At 52.9% G+C, this 18077-nt stretch overlaps 2 protein-coding genes across 2 annotated transcripts; both read right to left on the reverse strand.

Moving 5' to 3' along the window:
* Positions 1 to 4492: 4492 nt before the first annotated feature.
* LOC121107675 (rho GTPase-activating protein 32-like) lies at positions 4493 to 8656 on the reverse strand. The gene is made up of 6 exons (XM_040653249.2): positions 8191 to 8656; positions 7779 to 7924; positions 7078 to 7279; positions 6351 to 6487; positions 5584 to 5782; positions 4493 to 4520 (listed from the first exon to the last, which is right to left on the reverse strand). The coding sequence occupies exons 1-6, from the start codon at positions 8235 to 8237 to the stop codon at positions 4493 to 4495; spliced, it is 759 nt and encodes a 252-aa protein (XP_040509183.1). The 5' UTR covers positions 8238 to 8656.
* A 23-nt stretch (positions 8657 to 8679) lies between these two features.
* Positions 8680 to 10096, reverse strand: LOC121107677 (rho GTPase-activating protein 33-like; the record flags this gene model as incomplete). The annotated part of the gene is made up of 3 exons (XM_040653255.1): positions 8680 to 8739; positions 9182 to 9314; positions 9774 to 10096. Coding segments are annotated over 3 exons (516 nt in total), but the record flags the coding sequence as incomplete, so codon positions are not given.
* Positions 10097 to 18077: the final 7981 nt, after the last annotated feature.

Below are 18077 nucleotides of genomic sequence, written 5' to 3' on the forward strand. Positions count from 1 at the left end.
ACGAGCTTCCTCGATGGCAAAGGCCAAGGGCTGTGATGTGTACCAATGTGTTAGTGCTGACCAGGCTGCCAGTGGGAAGAAAGTGCTGGGATTATGGGAGTGGGTGTGGGGCAGTGGCCCTCCCGTGTTTATGGGGGGACCTCATGGTCTGTTGGGCTCTATTTCTCCCTCAAAGGTGGAGATGCTGCCTCTCACCCTCCTTACATTGTGCCCATGCTCTGCAGCCAGAGAAGCAGCAGGCCAAAAGACCAGAAAGAGCACAAACCAGCTGTCTCCACAGCCCTGGTGACGGGTGAATGGTTTCTTCACCCAAGCTGCTTTTCCTTTTACCTCTCCTCTTCTCTTCTGCATCACTCTTGCCTCGTGGCTCCACAATAGGCCTTTCTTTCTTCTCCACCAGCAAAGGAAAGAAGAGAGAGTGAGACCCAAGAAGTGCCAGGTCCTGAAGGACAGAGGGGGACACAGCCTGCAGGGACATCCCCACTATTCCAGCTGTCCCTACCAAGGGCAGTTCTTCCATTCTCTTGTCCTCCTTTGCTTTGTTCCTGATGTCTCCCTTCCTTGTTTTCTGACCATCTTCTGCAGGAAGATTACTGACATACAAGGATGTGATGATGGTCCTTCTTTAGCCTTCCTGCAGAGGCAGTGAGCCTTTGAGTTTCTGCTGAAGTTAAATTTCATAACTGTAAATACAGGAACTGTTAATCTCTGTTTTTTCTGTCCCTCTGCTCTGATTGCTGCTTTTTGTTTGTTTGTTTTATTATTACATCTGTATGCGTTTCCTGCTGCCAAGCCTGCTTTCCCTCCTGTTCGGCTGTCCCTCAACTGTTTTTTTAGTTGGTAACCCTTAGGCTTACTGTTCGTTGCCCTGTGTATAAGGTTGCAGGGTCAAAGTTCAAAAGACCACCATGTCAAAGGGGGCAAAAGACCAAAACTCGCAGGCTGAAGGTGGGCGTTGTCAAAAGAGGACACAGACTGGCGCAGGGAGTCCTTTGGGGTGTCCCAGGGGGGACGTGGCCCTGGGAAGCCTCTTGAATTAACTTGGAAGCTTCTTGGGCATCCTGGAGGACACTGAGGGATTTTGGTAGGATACTGCTGTGAGCTGGAGGACACTGTGGGGTTCTTGGAGGCTCTTCAGCTTGGAGGAGACTGAGGGGTGACCTCATTGATGTTTATAGATATGTAAAGGGTGAGTGTCAGGAGGATGGAGCCAGGCTCTTCTCAGTGACATCCAATGACAGGACAAGGGGCAATGGGTGCAAACCGGAACAGAGGAGCTTCCACATAAATATGGGGAAAAACTTCACGGTGAGGGTGAGAGAACACTGGAAGGGGCTGCCCAGAGGGGCTGTGGGGACTCCTTCTCTGGAGACATTCAAAACCCTCCTGGCTGCGTTCCTGTGTGACCAGATCTGGGTCTTCCTGCTCCAGCAGGGGGATTGGACTAGGTGATCTTTCGAGGTCCCTTCCAATCCCAGTGATTTATGGTGCTCTGGGAAGCGTCTCGGGTGCACTACATCAGCTAGGGGGACTCGAAGAGTAATCCAGGGTGCCCTAGAAACTGAGTGTCCCTAGGAAGCTTGCAGGTTTCACAGTAGGCTGCTAGGGTGGCCCAGGAAGATCTAGGATTATTTCAGAGTGTGCTCAAGTCCAGTGGAGTGTACTTGGAAGCTTCTAGGGCACACTGTGCAACCTGAAGAGCACCCTAGTAAACACGGAGGAGCTATGGGAGTACTCTTAATGCTCCTCAGAATACAGTGAGAGCATTTTGCAAGCAGTTAGGGCACACTTTTGTCATCATGGTGGTTTTTAATAGACTCAAACAAGGAGACCTCAGGTTGCCGTATGGGCTCCTGGGTGACACTGCCATTCCCAAGCCATTGCAGCCCAGGAGCAAAGAAAGTAAAATGCTTGAACAAAACATTCCACAAACACTCCTTAACTGCACTTATCCAACTGCAGGCACTCATCCAACCTGAGATATCAGTCATTCCTAGCCCTGCACTCTTCCTCCCACCACACTCAGTATCATGCGTCCATCACACAGCTTACATGACTTAGTTTTTCTCTTCTTTCTGGAGGTGCCCTTGGTTCTCAGCCTTACTTTCTCACGCTGTTTATCCTGCTCTGAGTAGTCTTTCTTGTATTCCCACATGACAGGTATAAAATGAAGCTGCAGCCCCTGCCACCAAGGTCAGCTCTTCAGCACATTACCCAAGGAGCACTTGGTGACTCATGCAAACTGAGCAGTGCAAGGAAGATTGTTGCACTTCTTCTGGCTCAGAAATTAATTTTCTAGAAAATTTGAGGGGGGGGGGGGGGGGGGGGGGGGGAACCTGACATAAAGCAGACAAGATTGTTATAGTGAAATTCGGGAAGGCAAGGGATTTGCACTCTGTTAAGAAGTTGACTGCAAAGGACTAAGAACAGCCATGATCAGGTTGAGAACTTGTGGGCAAAATCAGGGACTGTGCCAATAAAGGCTTTCTGGAGGTCAGGGTCTGCTACAGGTTGCCTTGCCAAGGGAGCAGCTTACTGCAGCTGCCAGAAGCATTGTGCTCACTGACTCTCATCCTGATGGAGGATTCCAGTCAGCCTGGGAAATCAGCATGACTGGCTGCAAGCAATCAGGGAGACTCCTGGAGTGCACTGAGAATAGCTTTGTGGTCCAGGCATTAGGCACACCAAGCAGAAGTGAAGCATTACTGGACATGGTGCACAGCAGGGGTTAAGACAGGAGGCGGTCAAGGCTGTAGTGACCATGCCCTCCTTGAGTTCCTGATCTCAAGGAATGCAGGCCTGGCAAAAAGCAAAGTCAGAACCCTGAAGAACAGGAGAGCCACCTGCCGGCTGTTCAAAGAATTATTGGACGAGATCCTCTGGAAAACTGTTTCTAGGGTCAAAGAGATGGAAAAGAGCTGGTAACTTTTTCAGAAAAACTTTCTCAGAGCTGCAGAGCTCTCCATCCCTACCACATGAAATCAAGCAGAGGAGGCAGGAAACCAGCATGGCTGAACCTGCTCGTTACAGGGAGCAACAAGAAGGAAAAGCAGAAACAGTGCAAACAGACATGCAGCCTGGTCAATTTGGTGGCCACCTGCAATGGAGTGACAGCTTCAGTGGGAAAAGGAAGAGCAACTGACGTCACCTACCAAACTTTTGCAAGGGCTTCAGTGTTGTGCGAGTTTCCTGTTAGCACTGACCATGAACAAACGTACCAATGAGCAATGCAGTGAGCCCCCACTCACCTCAGCAGAGGTCAACCTGCAACCCCATCTATCCACCTATCCATGTGTGCACACACGCACACACGTGCGCCACCCTGCCCCCTTTGCACACCCACGTACACACACCACCTCGCATGCCCTCATTTGCATTCACAGGTGTGCAAACCATCCCTTGGAACACATACGTGCAAACACCTACCAAACAACATCTATTTGTGTGCACATGTGTGCAACACAACTCCTCAGCACACCCCTGAGCAAGCATACATTTGTCCATGCACTCCCCATATGTTTGCACACACTCGTGCATCCCTATGCCTTTGCACAGCCCGGTGCCCACACACGTGTGTAACCCCATCCTTTCACTCCCAATGTGCACGCACATAGCTGTACCACAATGTCCTTGTGTGCACACACATTCAAGCGCAACTCCACCTCTTTGCACACACATACACGTGCATCCCCACCCTTGCACACACACCTACATGCATGCACACACCTGTGCATAGCAAGGACACACCCGAGCAACCCCACTGCTTTGTTCACTTGTGCAAACACACACGTGTGCAACTCCATCCTTGCATGCCCCATGTGCTCACTCACTCCTGTGCAACCCCACCCCTTGTACACCCAGGTGCACACACACGAGCAACCCCATCCATGCACACATCCACACACACGTACACACATGTGCAACCCCACCGCTTTGTGCAATCCTGTGCACACTCACGTGTGTTTTGTAGTGATTTCCCTATCAGTCCTGATGTGGTCTCTTAGCGTATGGGAACTGTTGAGTCACAGCCTGAACCACTGATTCATGACCTGAAGCAGGGAGTGGGTCAGCCATGTAAGCACAGGTGAAAGCAAATCACCTGTGTGACAGCAAGCCAGGCTGCAGCCCTCCGAGACCCAATTTAAGGGCCGACTGCCACTGGTGAAGGATCTCTTTCTTGAGATGTCTTCTTTGTGGAGCTTTTTATTGTGAACCTAAATGTTTGGATACGGGTGAGCATTCCTTCTCTGTTTGTTCCTTTGCTATCTCACAATGATACTCTTTCCAACTGAACTTTCTTGACTGTACACTTAGGACAGGAGTGAAGGGGAGTACTGTGAGGCTGTTTGCATTCCCTGCTGTCTGCTGCAGGGTTGTGCTGGTGGAGCTGCAGTTGCTTTGCTTTTCCTTGGGAGAATGGGAAGGAGCTTTGGATTAGAGGCATGTCCTGTGCTAGAGGATCCTGATGGCACGCGTGGGATCAGCAGGTCTGTCAGAAGTGGGTGAGGTTGCACACCCAGCTGCAGGAGAGGAAGGGGAAGAGGTCCCAGCATGGCTCTGCACGATGCTCCGCCACACTGGGCAGCTTGTTCCTGGCTCAGCAGTGGGATCAGACAAGGAGCAAGAGAGAAGGAAATAAAGGACAGCAGGGCACCATTAAACACAGTCGGTGCGTCTCTGTGCAGTCTCGCAGACCCAGAACTTCCTGACTCGTGTCTGCTTTTGTAGCATTTGCGTGCTGCAGGGTGAGCAAAAGGTTCTGCTGCTTGATTCTTCTACTGCAAGAGCCACTTACAGGTAAATGGCAGCTAACCTGCAGACCGAGCAGTACTGCCTGGTATTGGTCAGGGTGAGCTCCTCCTGCCCCAGCTGGATGGTGATGCTGACAGCAGGGCTGGAGATGCTCTGCAGGACCGGCTCGTAGCTGGCAGCCACCAACGGACACGGCGGGAGAGAGGAGAGAGCTGTCGGGGAGCAGCCGAGGCATCCAAGAGCATCCAAAAGCCCTCACTCAAAAGCATCACAAAGCCACAGCCAGCAAGCTGCGCACGATCATGAGCAGCAGCCAGGACGCTCGAGATTATTTGCTACCATACACAATGGGAGCACAGCTCTCGTTGCAGGCATCCCACAGCCAGACAAAACGGGAACAAAGCCGCAGCTCTGCTGCACGCACAGCCCACAGCCATAGCCTTGCAAGATGAGCTGCCTTGCTGTTGCTTGCATCCATCCCAATCCCTGTGAATGAAGACTCAGAAGGCAGTCAAGGCGTTGATCCAGCACCAGCGTGCTTTAATTCAGTAAAAGCCAGGAGGGCGCGACAGGTCCGGTGGACACATGGCAATCATCCTCTCTCGTTAAGGAGAGAGGGGCTCAGAGCTCGTGCTGCTGCCCGGTGCCTGGGACTGGAGCTCCGATTCTAAGTCCCCCTCCACAAGGCTCGGCTCCTCCTCGCTGACGCTGACCTGATCCTGCATGGAGCTGCTGCTGTAGGGGCACTCGGGCTGGGCTTGGGCTGGGCTGCACTGCAATGGCGCCCCGTCACAGTCCAGCTCGGTGACCGTTGTTTCTGGCAGGCTCAGGTCAGCGTCTTCAGCACAGCTGGGAGAGATGAGGGCTTCCACTTGGATGAGCACCTTCATTCCATCACTGGTGTTGTATAGAAGGCTGTCATCCGAGCTGCAGCGATTCGTGCTTCCTAGCAGCTCTGCATTGATGGAAGCACACAGTGAACCATCGCTATACGCTCTGGCTCTTCTGCGTGGACGAGGGCTCGATTCACCTAGGAAGGAGTAGATACACAGGCGTTAGTGGCAAACTTGCACAAGCTGAATGATGAGAGTGGTTCTTGAGATTTGCTTATGTAGTGGCAGAAGGACAAAGCCAATAGGACAATAGCAACAGTAGGAGCACTGTCTCGAAAGGAACTGTTGCGCTTTTGTTGTTTGTCTTTCTCTTTTGTTTGGACTCCAAAGCCCTCGCAGAAAGCCTTCACCCTGTTGCAGTGTTACACAGTTTAAACGTGTGCCTGCTGATACAGAGGCAACACGGAGCCACAAAGGTACTCTTCCTTCCATCCTAAGTGACAGAAGGAATCATTCTGAGACATACTGCAGTGGTGCCCATCTCCTGTCTCTTTCCAAAACTACTCGGGGAAAGGCACGAGAGGGGTGTGCTCCGGCAGGTCCAGATCATGACTTCACCAGAGACTCATTTGGGAAAGAAAGACAGGGCTGAACTGAAGATGTTAGGCACGGGCTTGAATGCTAGGAGGAGGAACAAGCCCACTGCAAGCATGAATTCGATGGCGCTGACAAGCAGTGTTTTGACAGCTGGATGTGCACCCTTACCTGCCAGGACCACCACCTCTGTTTCCGAGGGCTCCCTGGCATCGCGCTGCAGTTGGCATTTGGCCGCAGAGGATGGCTTTCCCGGCCTGAAGCAGGAACACCAACTGCCAGCTGCTGGTTCCTTCATCTTGCTTGGTCTGGAGAGAGAAAACAGCGACTGGCGTGAGTCGTGCATGGTGCAGGGTGAGGGAAGAGCTGCCCTGAGCTCTTGCCAACACTTGCTGGTTCCTAGCACTGCCTGGCTTCTGCTGAACACAGCTTAGAAATTCGCTCCGTTTCACACAGCTGAGGATGGTGCCATTCCTAGAGCTCAGCCCTGGAGTCTTGCTGGCTACATTCCCCCTCAGCCATGTCAAGCAAGATGCAGAGCATGCGAGCCAAGGCTGCACAGCTGTCCAGGACAGCAGCGAAGGGATGGCTTTGATTGAGCTGGCAGGCGTAACTGCTTTCTGAGGAACCGTGCAGCCATGGAGGAAGTTCAAAAGCATCTCTGTCACTTACATTAGTAGTAGGCCCCCTTTGGTGGCTAAACTGAGCCCGTCGGGCAACTGTGTGTGAGTTGAATGTCAGAGTCCAAAGGGAGCGGAGACGGAGTACAACACCACACGCACCATTAACGTCACGTAGCTTCTGCAAGTTTTTGCACTAGCAGTAGTGGAGAAAAGCCCACAAAAGCCCACCCAACCACGCCTGATAGGAAGGTGCTGGGAAAGAAAGTCCTCTTTACCTTTCAGACGGAAAGTCGATGACTGTGTGGAATTTACCCGCTGCACCTGTGCGGCCTTCTTCCACTTCGATGTCCCTGCAGTGTGTCAGAGCGGGAGAGCTGCTGTGGCCTCGCCTCTGTGCCTGTGCCTCCTCCACGCTGAGCAGCCTGGTGGCGGGAGAAGACACCCGCACAGACTTGGGCCCTGATGGAGAACTGTGCCCTGCAAGGGAAGGGAAGACCACAGCTAAGAGGGAGGATCAGAAAGCAGCAGCACAGCCATCACACATCTGGGGGAGGTGCTGCCCGCTTCTCAGACTTGCTTATCCGAGCCACTGGAAGAAGAGGAGGTCCAAAGAACCGTGTGGTTAGAGGTATGTTTATGGCAAAGGACACAGTCATCGTTCAGAGCAGCTCACTATATTGTAACAAGCAAACAAAAACCCAAGAAGAGGGGGGCAGGGAACTCAGAAAGCTTTGCTGCCACGCTTTCATCAAGCTTCACCCGCATGCAAAACATCATCATGGCAGGGACGGTTTTCTCCTTCTCACGTTTGGGCTTGGGCACTCTCAGCATCCAGCCACAGGGTGCCATATTCTAATCTACGGCCACAAGCCTGCTGGCCCCTCGATAGTAAAAGCGTATTTCAGCCATCTTGGAGAAGGCCTGCATTTGATCAAGGTGTCTGATCAAGTCAAAGCTCATGCAGGAAGACGCTCACCTGCTCCATCTCCGATGCCTGATGTGGATGTGGAGCAGAAGAGGACGTCTGTGTGGCTGATGATGTACTCCACCACATCTGACTGCCTCTGCAGTTCCATGCAGGCAGCTCTTCCGCTGGCGCAGGCAGACTCGTTCTGCTGGGATCTGCAGAAAAGGCAGATTGGAGAAGTCATGGATCCCAGATCATTTCCCCACGTCTGGATTTTGCCAGCCGCAAGCTGTCCAATTGGGTTCTGGAGACTTCCGCAGTGGGCAATCAGTGATGCCACTGAAGAAATTCTCCTGCATGATCAAGGACACACCAGCCCCATTTGACAAAAACAAGAGAGCAGAAATTGTCCTCCTCTAGAAAGTGTGCCCGTGGGGAGAACAGATCTAAGCCTTGTGCTGAAACGGAAAAAGAAGTTTACCTGAAGAGGTTGGGAGCCCACACAATCGCTAAGTTCTTAGCGGGCATCTTTGTGGCAGAGCAGCTCCCAGCGAGACAAGCCAAGTGCCTCACCAGGTACTCCAGTGTCCTGGAAAGCAAGAGGCAAACCTTCAGCACCAGTGAGCACGCTGTGCTGCAATTCACAAAACAAACCTCAAGACACGCCAGTTCTTGCTCTTGCTACGGAATAGGAAGTAGATCAAGCTTTCCCAGGTGCCACGCTGCAGCACCAAGCCCCAGCACAGCACAGACGCAGCCATCAGCTGCACCAGCCGTGCCCCCGTGCCAATGAACTGACCCAATCCATCAACCCCACGGAGCCAGCAACCACTTCAACACACACAGGCATCATGTTGCGAGCGTGAGACAAAGCCTGCCATCGCATCATCGCCCTCTGAAATGCAGCAGGGCTGAGCTCACCACACTCAGGGCAGCAGTTTTCTGACCTGTAGTGAGGCGCGGGCAGCTGCTGGATGACCTCCTGCATTCTGAGCAACCGCTCCTCATCTGTAGCGGCACAAACAGCATCCTGGAAGAAAGCAGAGAGGGATTTAGACACACATCAGTAGAGATACCTGCCACAGGCTCGGCAACTATGAAGACAGAACGCTGTTGCTCAGCACTGAGGCGGATTTTATGCCTTCCAACAGGCAGAAAATCCGGGGAACACAGCGGCACGCAGCTGGTGCCATCGAGGCCAAGCAGTCCAAGCACTGGGCTGCTTTACAGCCTGACGGATTGTGCACCTCAGCTCCTCGCAAGCATTGTGAATATGGAAATGACCATCTCCTGGGAGCATCAAAAGTGGCATCAGTATGCTCAGGATGTGGCAAAGACATGCGAGTCTACCTCATGGAGCTAACAGAAAATCAGAAAAAAAGACCACGAGGTGCGCAGGCGTGTGTGTATGTGACAGGCCATGCCAAGAGGCCCAGGGAAGAGGGACATGAAAGCCATTGCCTTGTGCTTACCGAGAACTTGCCATACAGCTGCTCGGTCAGCAGAGGGGTCGGGAGCTCCCTGAAGTACATCTTGCACAGGGAGCTCACGCTGTGAACGTCACGGACGCTTAGCTCCGGAATCTGCTCAGACTCAAATTCGTGGCTGGAGAGAAGGACACAAAAACACTGGGCTTTGAGAAAGAGGAAGACAAGTCCAAAGCAATACACGATACAGTCGAGAAAAGGAAGGGGCTCCTGATTCACAGGAGAAAAGAAACGCTCTGACAACTGGCTGCCTACTCCACAATCACATGCCAGGAGCCCAGAGCAGCAAGAAGGAGTGCGGGCTGCTCCAAAGGGCTCTGCCAACAAGAGGAAACGGGAATGAGAGCTGACGCCGCAGTCCCCCACAGCCTTCCAATGCTCTCAAGGACTGAAGGAGAACTTCCTGCCCCAGCAAGTCTACTCAACGCCCCGTGTTCCTATCAAACAGACACAAGCCTGGCGCACCACTGCTGAGCGCACGCTGCCTGCACACAGCTGCCCCACAGCGCAGGCCTCGGAACGCCCGCAGCATGGCACGTGCCCCTACTGACAGCTGTGTCAGTCGCAGCACTCTTACCGTAGCTTCTGGATCTTGGACGCCACGCCGGACAGGCGGTAGATCCCCTGCACCACGCCGTGCTGCTCAATGAACTCAGCGCAGCTCTGCAGGACCTGGGGGACTACGGAACAAGTGCCAGCGGTTAGCTGAGCTTCTGATTCAAGTCCTGCTTCAGCCGCTGCTCCTGTCACGTCCCATCCACTAAGCCCAGCCGCGCTACTGCATGCCTCCTCCTTAGAGGAGAAAGAAAGCCGGCACAGACGTCTCTGACAGGCAGGAGCCGGGGAGGAAACTGGACACAGACCTGCTCTTGGCTTTCCAGAAATGCCAGGACCTGCCAATCAGCCTGCAGAAAGTAATTCTGGGGAAGCCAGAGACACTGCAAGTCCCGTCACAGCTCCCACCGCAATGGAGGCGTGAAACCTCATGTCCAGAAGAGCTAGGAAACTGACGCGGTACACTCTCTTGGGCCAAAAGGCTGCCTTTGTTTTCAGGCTAGCGTGGCATTGGCTTACACCTTTTGCTTTAAGCAAATACAAGTGGGCTGCTCTCCTATGAGCATTAGCCTCAGCTTACCTTTCAGCCATCAACTCCCACCTCACCTTTCTCCACCGCTATCAACCTGCCCCTTGCCAGAGATGATCTCCCTTTCATCTTTACATGCCCAACAGAGGAAGCTCTCAGGAACGGGCTGTTCTTTACCGTCACGGCCAGAGTGGAGAAGATGCTCTCCCAGGTCACAGCCAAACACCCCTTCCTTCTTTATCTCCCGCTGCTTCGGTTCCTTTGGGCGGGCCTTCACCAAGGAACGAAGGAAGCTGATGAGCTTGCCGCGCTTCTTTGGCACTGTGCAACACAAGGAAGAAACCAGTTCATTTCACGTTGGGCTCAGCGGGACCAGGCTGAGCGTCACACATTCTACAGAGCACGTAAAAGCGGGAAGAACATTGCCAACAAGTACATACAACAGCGGACTTTCCCCGTCCCTGGAGGAGTCCAAGGCCACGTTGGATGGGGCCCTGGGCAGCCTGGTCTAGTCTGGCATTCAAAGTGGAGGTTGGCAGCCCAGCCTGAGGCACGGGGCTTGGAGCTTGATGATCCTTGAGGTCCCTTCCATCCCAAGCCATTCTACGAGGATCCTATCATTTGCCCAAGCCCTCATTCTCACTGCCTACAAAACAGCAGCCGTATGCCCCGTGGGATGCATGAAGGATCATCAACACAGAGGATAACGTGGGATGGATAAAGGAGCTATTCAACACGGAACACACCCAGAAGACGACTCCCTTTGACTTCCCCGCGCCATCACATGTAACATCCGTACCTGGCTTTGGTGCTGAATCGATGAGGGCCTCAGGAATTTTTCCGTTGATGAGCTCCACGCACTCACCAGGGAAAAATCCCACCTGGAACAAGAACAAGAAGAGAGATGGAAGACTGAATGCAGCACTTCTCAGGCCTCCGCCGTTAAACCAAGAAAGAATGGCCTGCAGAAAAGGAACCCTCATTCCACATTTGCAGCCAAAAGACCTACAAAACCAAGACTTGGTTCCGCAGAAGATGGCTCTGTCCTCCGTGCTTGTACAAAGGACAGACATGGTCAACTCCTGACTGTGCAGTGAGCAGGAGAGGCTCTTGCTTCTAAGTCACATGAGGAGATGCTTTCCTACCCAAGCCCAGAGCCAAAGGGAAAGGCCGCTGACACCGACACAGGGAAACTGTTTACGTCCAGAAGCCACCCTGTGCAGGCCGAGCAGCTCGAAGCTGACCTTCCTGACTTGACTGCCATTGCGCCCGCAAGTCTGAAGCTTGTGCCTACCTGAAAGCCACGCTTGCCTCTCCACCAGGGGCTCAGCTCCTTTGCTGGCATAGCAAGAATGCACACCAGGTCTCCCACCTGCAAGACATTGCAACATCAATCCCAGCTTCAGCACAGCTGCGAGGAAAGCACAGCTGAAATGACGCCCTTCTTCTGCACTGCCAAATAGCGCACAGCTTGAGAGCAATTGCACCGGGGCAGCTCTTCAGGCATTTCCCGTCGGAAAGCTGAACTGGCACGTACAAGAGTCACTGCCTTGCACACCAGACAGAATACAGTGCAAGCATGCCAAATCAAACCGTCCTTTACACATGGCTGAACTCCTCCCTGCATCCAACCCAGTGCAAGTCCTATCTGGACCTGCATCTTCTGGGCTTCGCCTCACAGGGCGTTCTGAAGGTGTCGGAGAATATTCCTGATGCATTCACACGGTAGACTCTTCTGGCCGTGACAACAAGGAACGCCTTTAACTGCTTACCTCCAAGGAGAGCTCATCCGCTGCCTGGGCAACGTATCTCTTAATAACATGGCCAGCAGCAATAGCCGGAATATTAAGAGATGGCTCCTCATGCACCAGCAAGGGCTTCCCCTGGTTCTCAGGCTGAAACAGAGAGCACAGGCCACGGTGAGGAGCTGAGGACAAACAAGGAGGATTGCAGGGTGCCGTCTACATGCCACTAGCAAGGAAATGAAGCTTTCAAGGCAGCTCTTCAGTGACACCAAGAGAGCCGGAAGGATGCTCTCTCTCTCTTGAAAAGCAGGAGAGCACACCGGTGGCTCACACTGCTGGTTCAAGTCAGGGAACAAAGACCAATCACAGCTTCACACTGTACCTCCGTCCATGCCAGGTCAGGCCCACAGCTGATCTCGCTGCTCGCAATGCCCATCACAGCAGGCGCGACAAGCTGCAACAGAAAAGAAACACATTTGCTGTGTTCACACAGCACTGGATTGAGAGTCTTCTTCAGAACTACTCTCAGTTGCCCACTGGCGGAGGCAGGTGTTCTACAAACAACCACTCTGTGCAGTCTATTCAAACGGGACAGCCTTGCCCACGCATTTCCTCTGCCTGCATGCCCGCTGTGCTCCCTACAGCTGTCGGGCACACTCCCACAGCCAAAGCATGCACGCTTGTGCCCCTGGCTCATGCTGTGCAGCTCTGCACAAACTGCGCCTAGGGCTCTTTGCCTAAGGGATTGCTTTCCTTCACACTAGCTGCTCCCAGCACTACAGGCAGCATCCTGCCGAGGGCTGAGCTGGAGGGGAAGTGGAAAAAACCCACGCGTGACCAGTGCCGCATCCCAGCTGGACGAGCCTGTGTTACTACACACGGTGCGACTAAACACGGGCTGCTGAACCATGTGGCAATACAAAGCATGGCACGTACCTGGCAAGAGATCAGAACAAGGGAGAAGAAGATCCTCAAACCCGCAGCCGGTCCTTGTCACTTTGCTCTGATCTTCCGCGAGCAAAAGCTGCACCAAGGGAGCAGGCGGAGGGTGGGGAGGGGACAGAGAAAGAGCAGGTCAGTGAGCCTGCACAATTTAGCAAGGAAGGCGAGGGAAAAACCGTGGGACAAATGCCACCTTGATGGATGGACGGCTTTGGAATGGATGGCCTGGGGGAAAATGGCGTCTGACAGTCCAGACTAAGCAATATGATCCTAGGAGCTCTGCCAGCCAGCACTTCTCAAGCCTTTGAGCCCACCCGTCTATCCCGCACCGGCTCAGCTTACCTACAAGACGCTGCGCAAGACGGGCTGAAGACAAACAGACTCACTCGATGCACAAGTGCAACAAGCCACGTACTCACGCTGAGCTCAAGCGCTCCAATGAAGGGAAGCAGCACGCGCTGCTCCTCCCCTCATTCTAGCCGCTTGTGACATCACTAAGGGCCACCCGGCTGCTCCACCATGGATGGGCAAGGTGGGGAGGCAAGACCACGTCACAAGACCATAGGATTCCAAAAGGGCACCCCAGCGTTCGAGAAATCCGTTGGTGGTTGGAATTCTATCTCAGCCAAATCCTGGAGAAGCTGGCATGGGGTTGGCATGACCAAAGTGCAGGGGACCCGGCGCTCGGTGCTGTTGAGCCTCTTGCTGGGCCGATGGCAAATCCACACTAGGGTCCTTCTTTGCATTCAAGGGCGGCTTAGAGCAGCCATCTCTTTCACCTGCATGGAAATAAAGGAAGAGAAACACAGCACAGCTACCAGACTGCTTGGCCAATTTCTTTCCCGAGTGCATTTTTGCCTTTTGGCTTCCACGACGACCTCATTTCCTCCTCCTTTTCTTTGGGGGGAAGCTGCCCCCAGTGCCTGAGCTTCACAAGACAGCATGAAACATGACACTAAGACAAACGCTTGCCGTGGGTGCAGGGTGGCTGTACTTTGCCAGGTATACTAGCGGGCTAGTAAGCGCCACGTGGCAGCCCCAAGCCAAGTCTGCATTCAGTCCCTGTGGCCACAGCTGCTGCCTCACTGCCAGAACGCATCCGAGGATACAGATGGACGCAGGCACTCCTGCTCCTTCTGCAAAGCCCTCCTCTGCACAGCCCGTTAGCTGCTGCTCACTGCTACACCAACCGGGCTCCCCTTTACAGCAGCCCTGGGATAAACATGCCTGTACTCTTCTGTGCAGCAGCGACCTCCAGGGATGAAGCAGCATATTGGAAACCAACAGAATCTACTGCTGCTGAATCCACCTGCTCCTTCTGCCAACCAAGAATAATACCGTGGGACAGAACACTAGGAGGAAAAACGCTTCCGCGCTCGCACACGTACAAAGGGAATCAAAACGGCTCCTTCGAAAAGAGCCTGTTGGGTAAACCCAGCCTCAGAGACACAAATGCATCTGGTTCCAGTAAATATTACGGCCCCTTGTTCATGAAACGCTCTTCTGCTGCTTGGAGAGCACGGAGCATGCTGTGTTGACAGGCACAGCAGCGCCATGCCCAAGCTGAGCACACAAACCTCCCCAGCACCCCTGGCCAATGCTGCCAGGGAAATGCACGACCTGCAGCCCCACATGGCTCGCTGCACAGACCCTGGGGGGCTGTCTTAGTCTCAGGTGGGATCGATTTTTCTTCAATGTCTGCTATGATGCTACAACTGTGATAACACTCTGACGTTTAGAGTTTCTGATAAGCAGCCTTGTACAGAGCCAAGGCCGTTCTCAGCAAAGCTCTCAAGAAGGAGCTGGGAGGAAACCAAATTAGGACAGCTGCCGTCAACGGGCCAAAGGGATATTCCATACCACATGACATCAAGTGGAAGGGGCTTTGAAGGGCCTGGGAGTTCTGGGAGTTCATCTCACTCTCTTCCTCTGCTTGGCCATTGGTTGGGAGGTGCTGAGCCACTGCTTCTACATCACTTGTTATATACATCCATACATAGATATATATACATATATGCATATATATGTGTATATATGTATATATTATATATATATATATATATATTTATATATATATGTATGTATCCATTACCTCTGTCCTTTTCTCTACTTTTGGAAAGAGATTTCTCTCAACACACAAGTTCCACCTTTTTTTTCTTTTTTTTTTTTTTTCCCCCATAATTCTCTCCCCCATCCCACTGGGAAGGGGGCAGTAAGCAAAGGACTGTGTGGTGCTGAGCCACCCACCGGCTTAAACCACAACAGGGCCGTGGAGCAATGGCAGCAGACGTGAAGTGCACTGGGCTCAGCAGGAAATGAAAACCATCTGGAGGTACGCAAGCCCACTCTTTCATTTTCCAGAAAACAACCTATGGTGTCAATGAAACATGCCCCTCACTAGGAACATCTGCAAGGATGCTTTGAATGACTGAGGGCATTGTACCCCATTAACATCACCCTGCCGACACAATGTCATTGCAAACACAGCAGCAACTCCTGGCACCGATACCTCTGGGTACAACAAGCACAGGGCATTGGGTTGCTTTGGATGCAGTTTGAGCGCAGATCTGAGGTCTTCATGGAAAGCGCCTTGCAGAGCGCATCATGTCCTGCACCAGGCAGAGCGCTGTGCATCTCTCATCTCTCCAAAGTTCAGGGCTTTGAAGCTGCACCTTGTTTCTTGGCAGTTTGTCCCCCACAACTCCAGAGCACTTCCAGCTCTTCCGTGGCAATTCACGGCTTGCACAGTGCCAAACGCAACAAAGAAAAAAACGCAAGAAAGAAGCAAAGGCCATGGCTATGCACAGAAGCGGCCAGGAAGGGTTCAGCTCCAGAATGAAACCTGCACAAGTCAACTCAGCAGATTCCAAGGAATTCAGTGACATCTGACACAATTTGCAACGCCAGAAGCACTGCCACGCAAACAGCACCGTATTTGGAAAGCAGCATGTCCAAATCAGCCCCCTTGCCCTGCTCTACCCGCTCAGCCCAACACAGAAATCAAACACACAAACTCTGATGCTTTGGCTCACGGCAGCCATCAAGCTCATGCTTTAGTGACACAGAGAACTCCATCTCCAGCTACTCTGTGTCTCGCTAAGCACAAGCTCGGCTGGGAGCTGTCGCTCAGCCTGTCACCACAAGCAGAAAAGAAGCGCACATAAGCAGATGCTCTTATCCACACGTGCAAGTCTGGGGGCGAGGAATAAAAGGCTCCTTGGGCCATGGGCAAAGCAGGGAGCAGATAGGCAGGAAAACAGGAAGGAGTTGAAGTCCAGCTCTCCAGCACCAAAGACAGGGAGAGCTGAGTCAGCACCATGGGAGGACTTACGACACAGCTTGAGAGCTTACAGAGACCTGAGATTGCCAAAGGAGGCCACCAGGGGAACTCTCATCATTCTTTTGCAGGGCTCTCACGGATGCTTCCCATGCTGACTTCCCCTGCCTATGTCATTTGTAGAAAGCCCAGGTGACAAACGCTCATTTTGTCTGGGTAACGCTTGTATGCTTCCACGGTTATCACTGAAACAAAAGAAAAAAAAAAAAAGCATGCAACCCTATGAAATTTGCCTCTCTACTGCTGCTGTCAGCGTGACATCTGCACCTGACTGAAGTTTCATCCAAGTCTGTCTTCCACACAGCTCCATCCCAGTGCCAAAAAGAAACACGTACAGAGATGCTTAGAAGATTCTTTGTGCAGATACAAGTGCAGGGTGCATGTGTATTCCCTACAGCAAGAAACATTAATTTCTCAAGCAGTAGTAGGAAAGGTCAATGACAAGGAAATAGATGATGAACCCCTTTCATGGAAGAAGTCCTTGCTAAGCCTCTCCCCATCAAAAAGGAAGCCTCCGGGCATTGTTAGCAGCAGTGCCCAGAACATCTTGCACCACAAAATGCAGCACACTCCCTTTTTTCCACAGGCCCTCATTTCTCTAATTGGCATCAGATTCACTCCAGTTCAAATACACGGATCAGAACAGCCCTTCGGTTTGGCTGAGGTAGGAACCCGCTGCTGGGATGTCCCCCAGTCCCGTTCCCCACTATGTCCAGCACTGGTGGGGAAAGGAAGAGCAACGGACATCACCTACCCAGGCATCTGCAGGGCTTTCCATACGGTCTCACATCGCAGGTAGAAGCGGGAGAGCTCTTGTGGCACAAAGAGTGCACTTTGGCCGCAATAACCCCAGGCAACGCTACAGGCTTGGGGCAGAGTGCCTGAAAGACTGTGTAGAGGAAATGGACCTGGGGGCGTTGATTGACGCTAGACTGAACACTGCCAGCAGTGTGCCCAGGCGGCCAAGAAGGCCAACGGCATCCGGGCTTGTATCAGAAATAGTGTGGCCAGCAGGAATAGGGACGCGATTGTCCCCCTGTACTCAGCACTGGTGAGGCCCCACCTCGAGTACTGTGCCCAGTTTTGGGCCCCTCACTGTAAGAAAGACATCGAGGCCCTGGAGCGTGTCCAGAGGAGGGCAACAAAGCTGGTGAGGGCTCTGGAGCACAGGCCTGATGAGGAGTGGCTGAAGGAGCTGGGATTGTTCAGTCTGGAGAAGAGGAGGCTCAGGGGAGACCTTATTGCTCTCTATAACTACCTGAAGGGAGGTTGCAGTGAGCTGGGGGGCAGCCTCTTCTCTCAGGTGACTAGTGATAGGACTAGAGGGAATGGCTTCAAACTGCGCCAGGGAAGATTCAGGCTGGACGCTAGGAAATACTACTTGTCTGAAAGGGTGGTCCGGCACTGGAATGGGCTGCCCAGGGAGGTGGTGGAGTCATCGACCCTGGTGGTGTTCAACGAGCGTTTGGATGTTGTGTTGAGGGACGTGGTTTAGCGGGAACCATTGGTGAAGGGCGAACGGTTGGACTGGATGATCCTGTGGGTCTCTTCCAGCCTTAGCGATTCTAGGATTCTAGGAAAGCTCGGAGAAGGCTGGAGAAATCAAGGTTGCCTCTAAGGTGCTGCTTTCAAACAACATGAGTTGTTGGGCATGAGACGGGAAAGACAAGGTTCAGGTTCCAAAGGCTTCCAATCCCCATGGATCTGGCTGTCTGCAAAGACAACAGCTGCCTGCTTTCCAGCAGGGGGATGCTCACCCAGCAAAGCACTCAC

Source organism: Gallus gallus, chromosome 1 (genome assembly GCF_016699485.2).
Source record: "Gallus gallus isolate bGalGal1 chromosome 1, bGalGal1.mat.broiler.GRCg7b, whole genome shotgun sequence".
In the NCBI taxonomy this organism is placed as follows: Eukaryota; Metazoa; Chordata; class Aves; order Galliformes; family Phasianidae; genus Gallus; species Gallus gallus.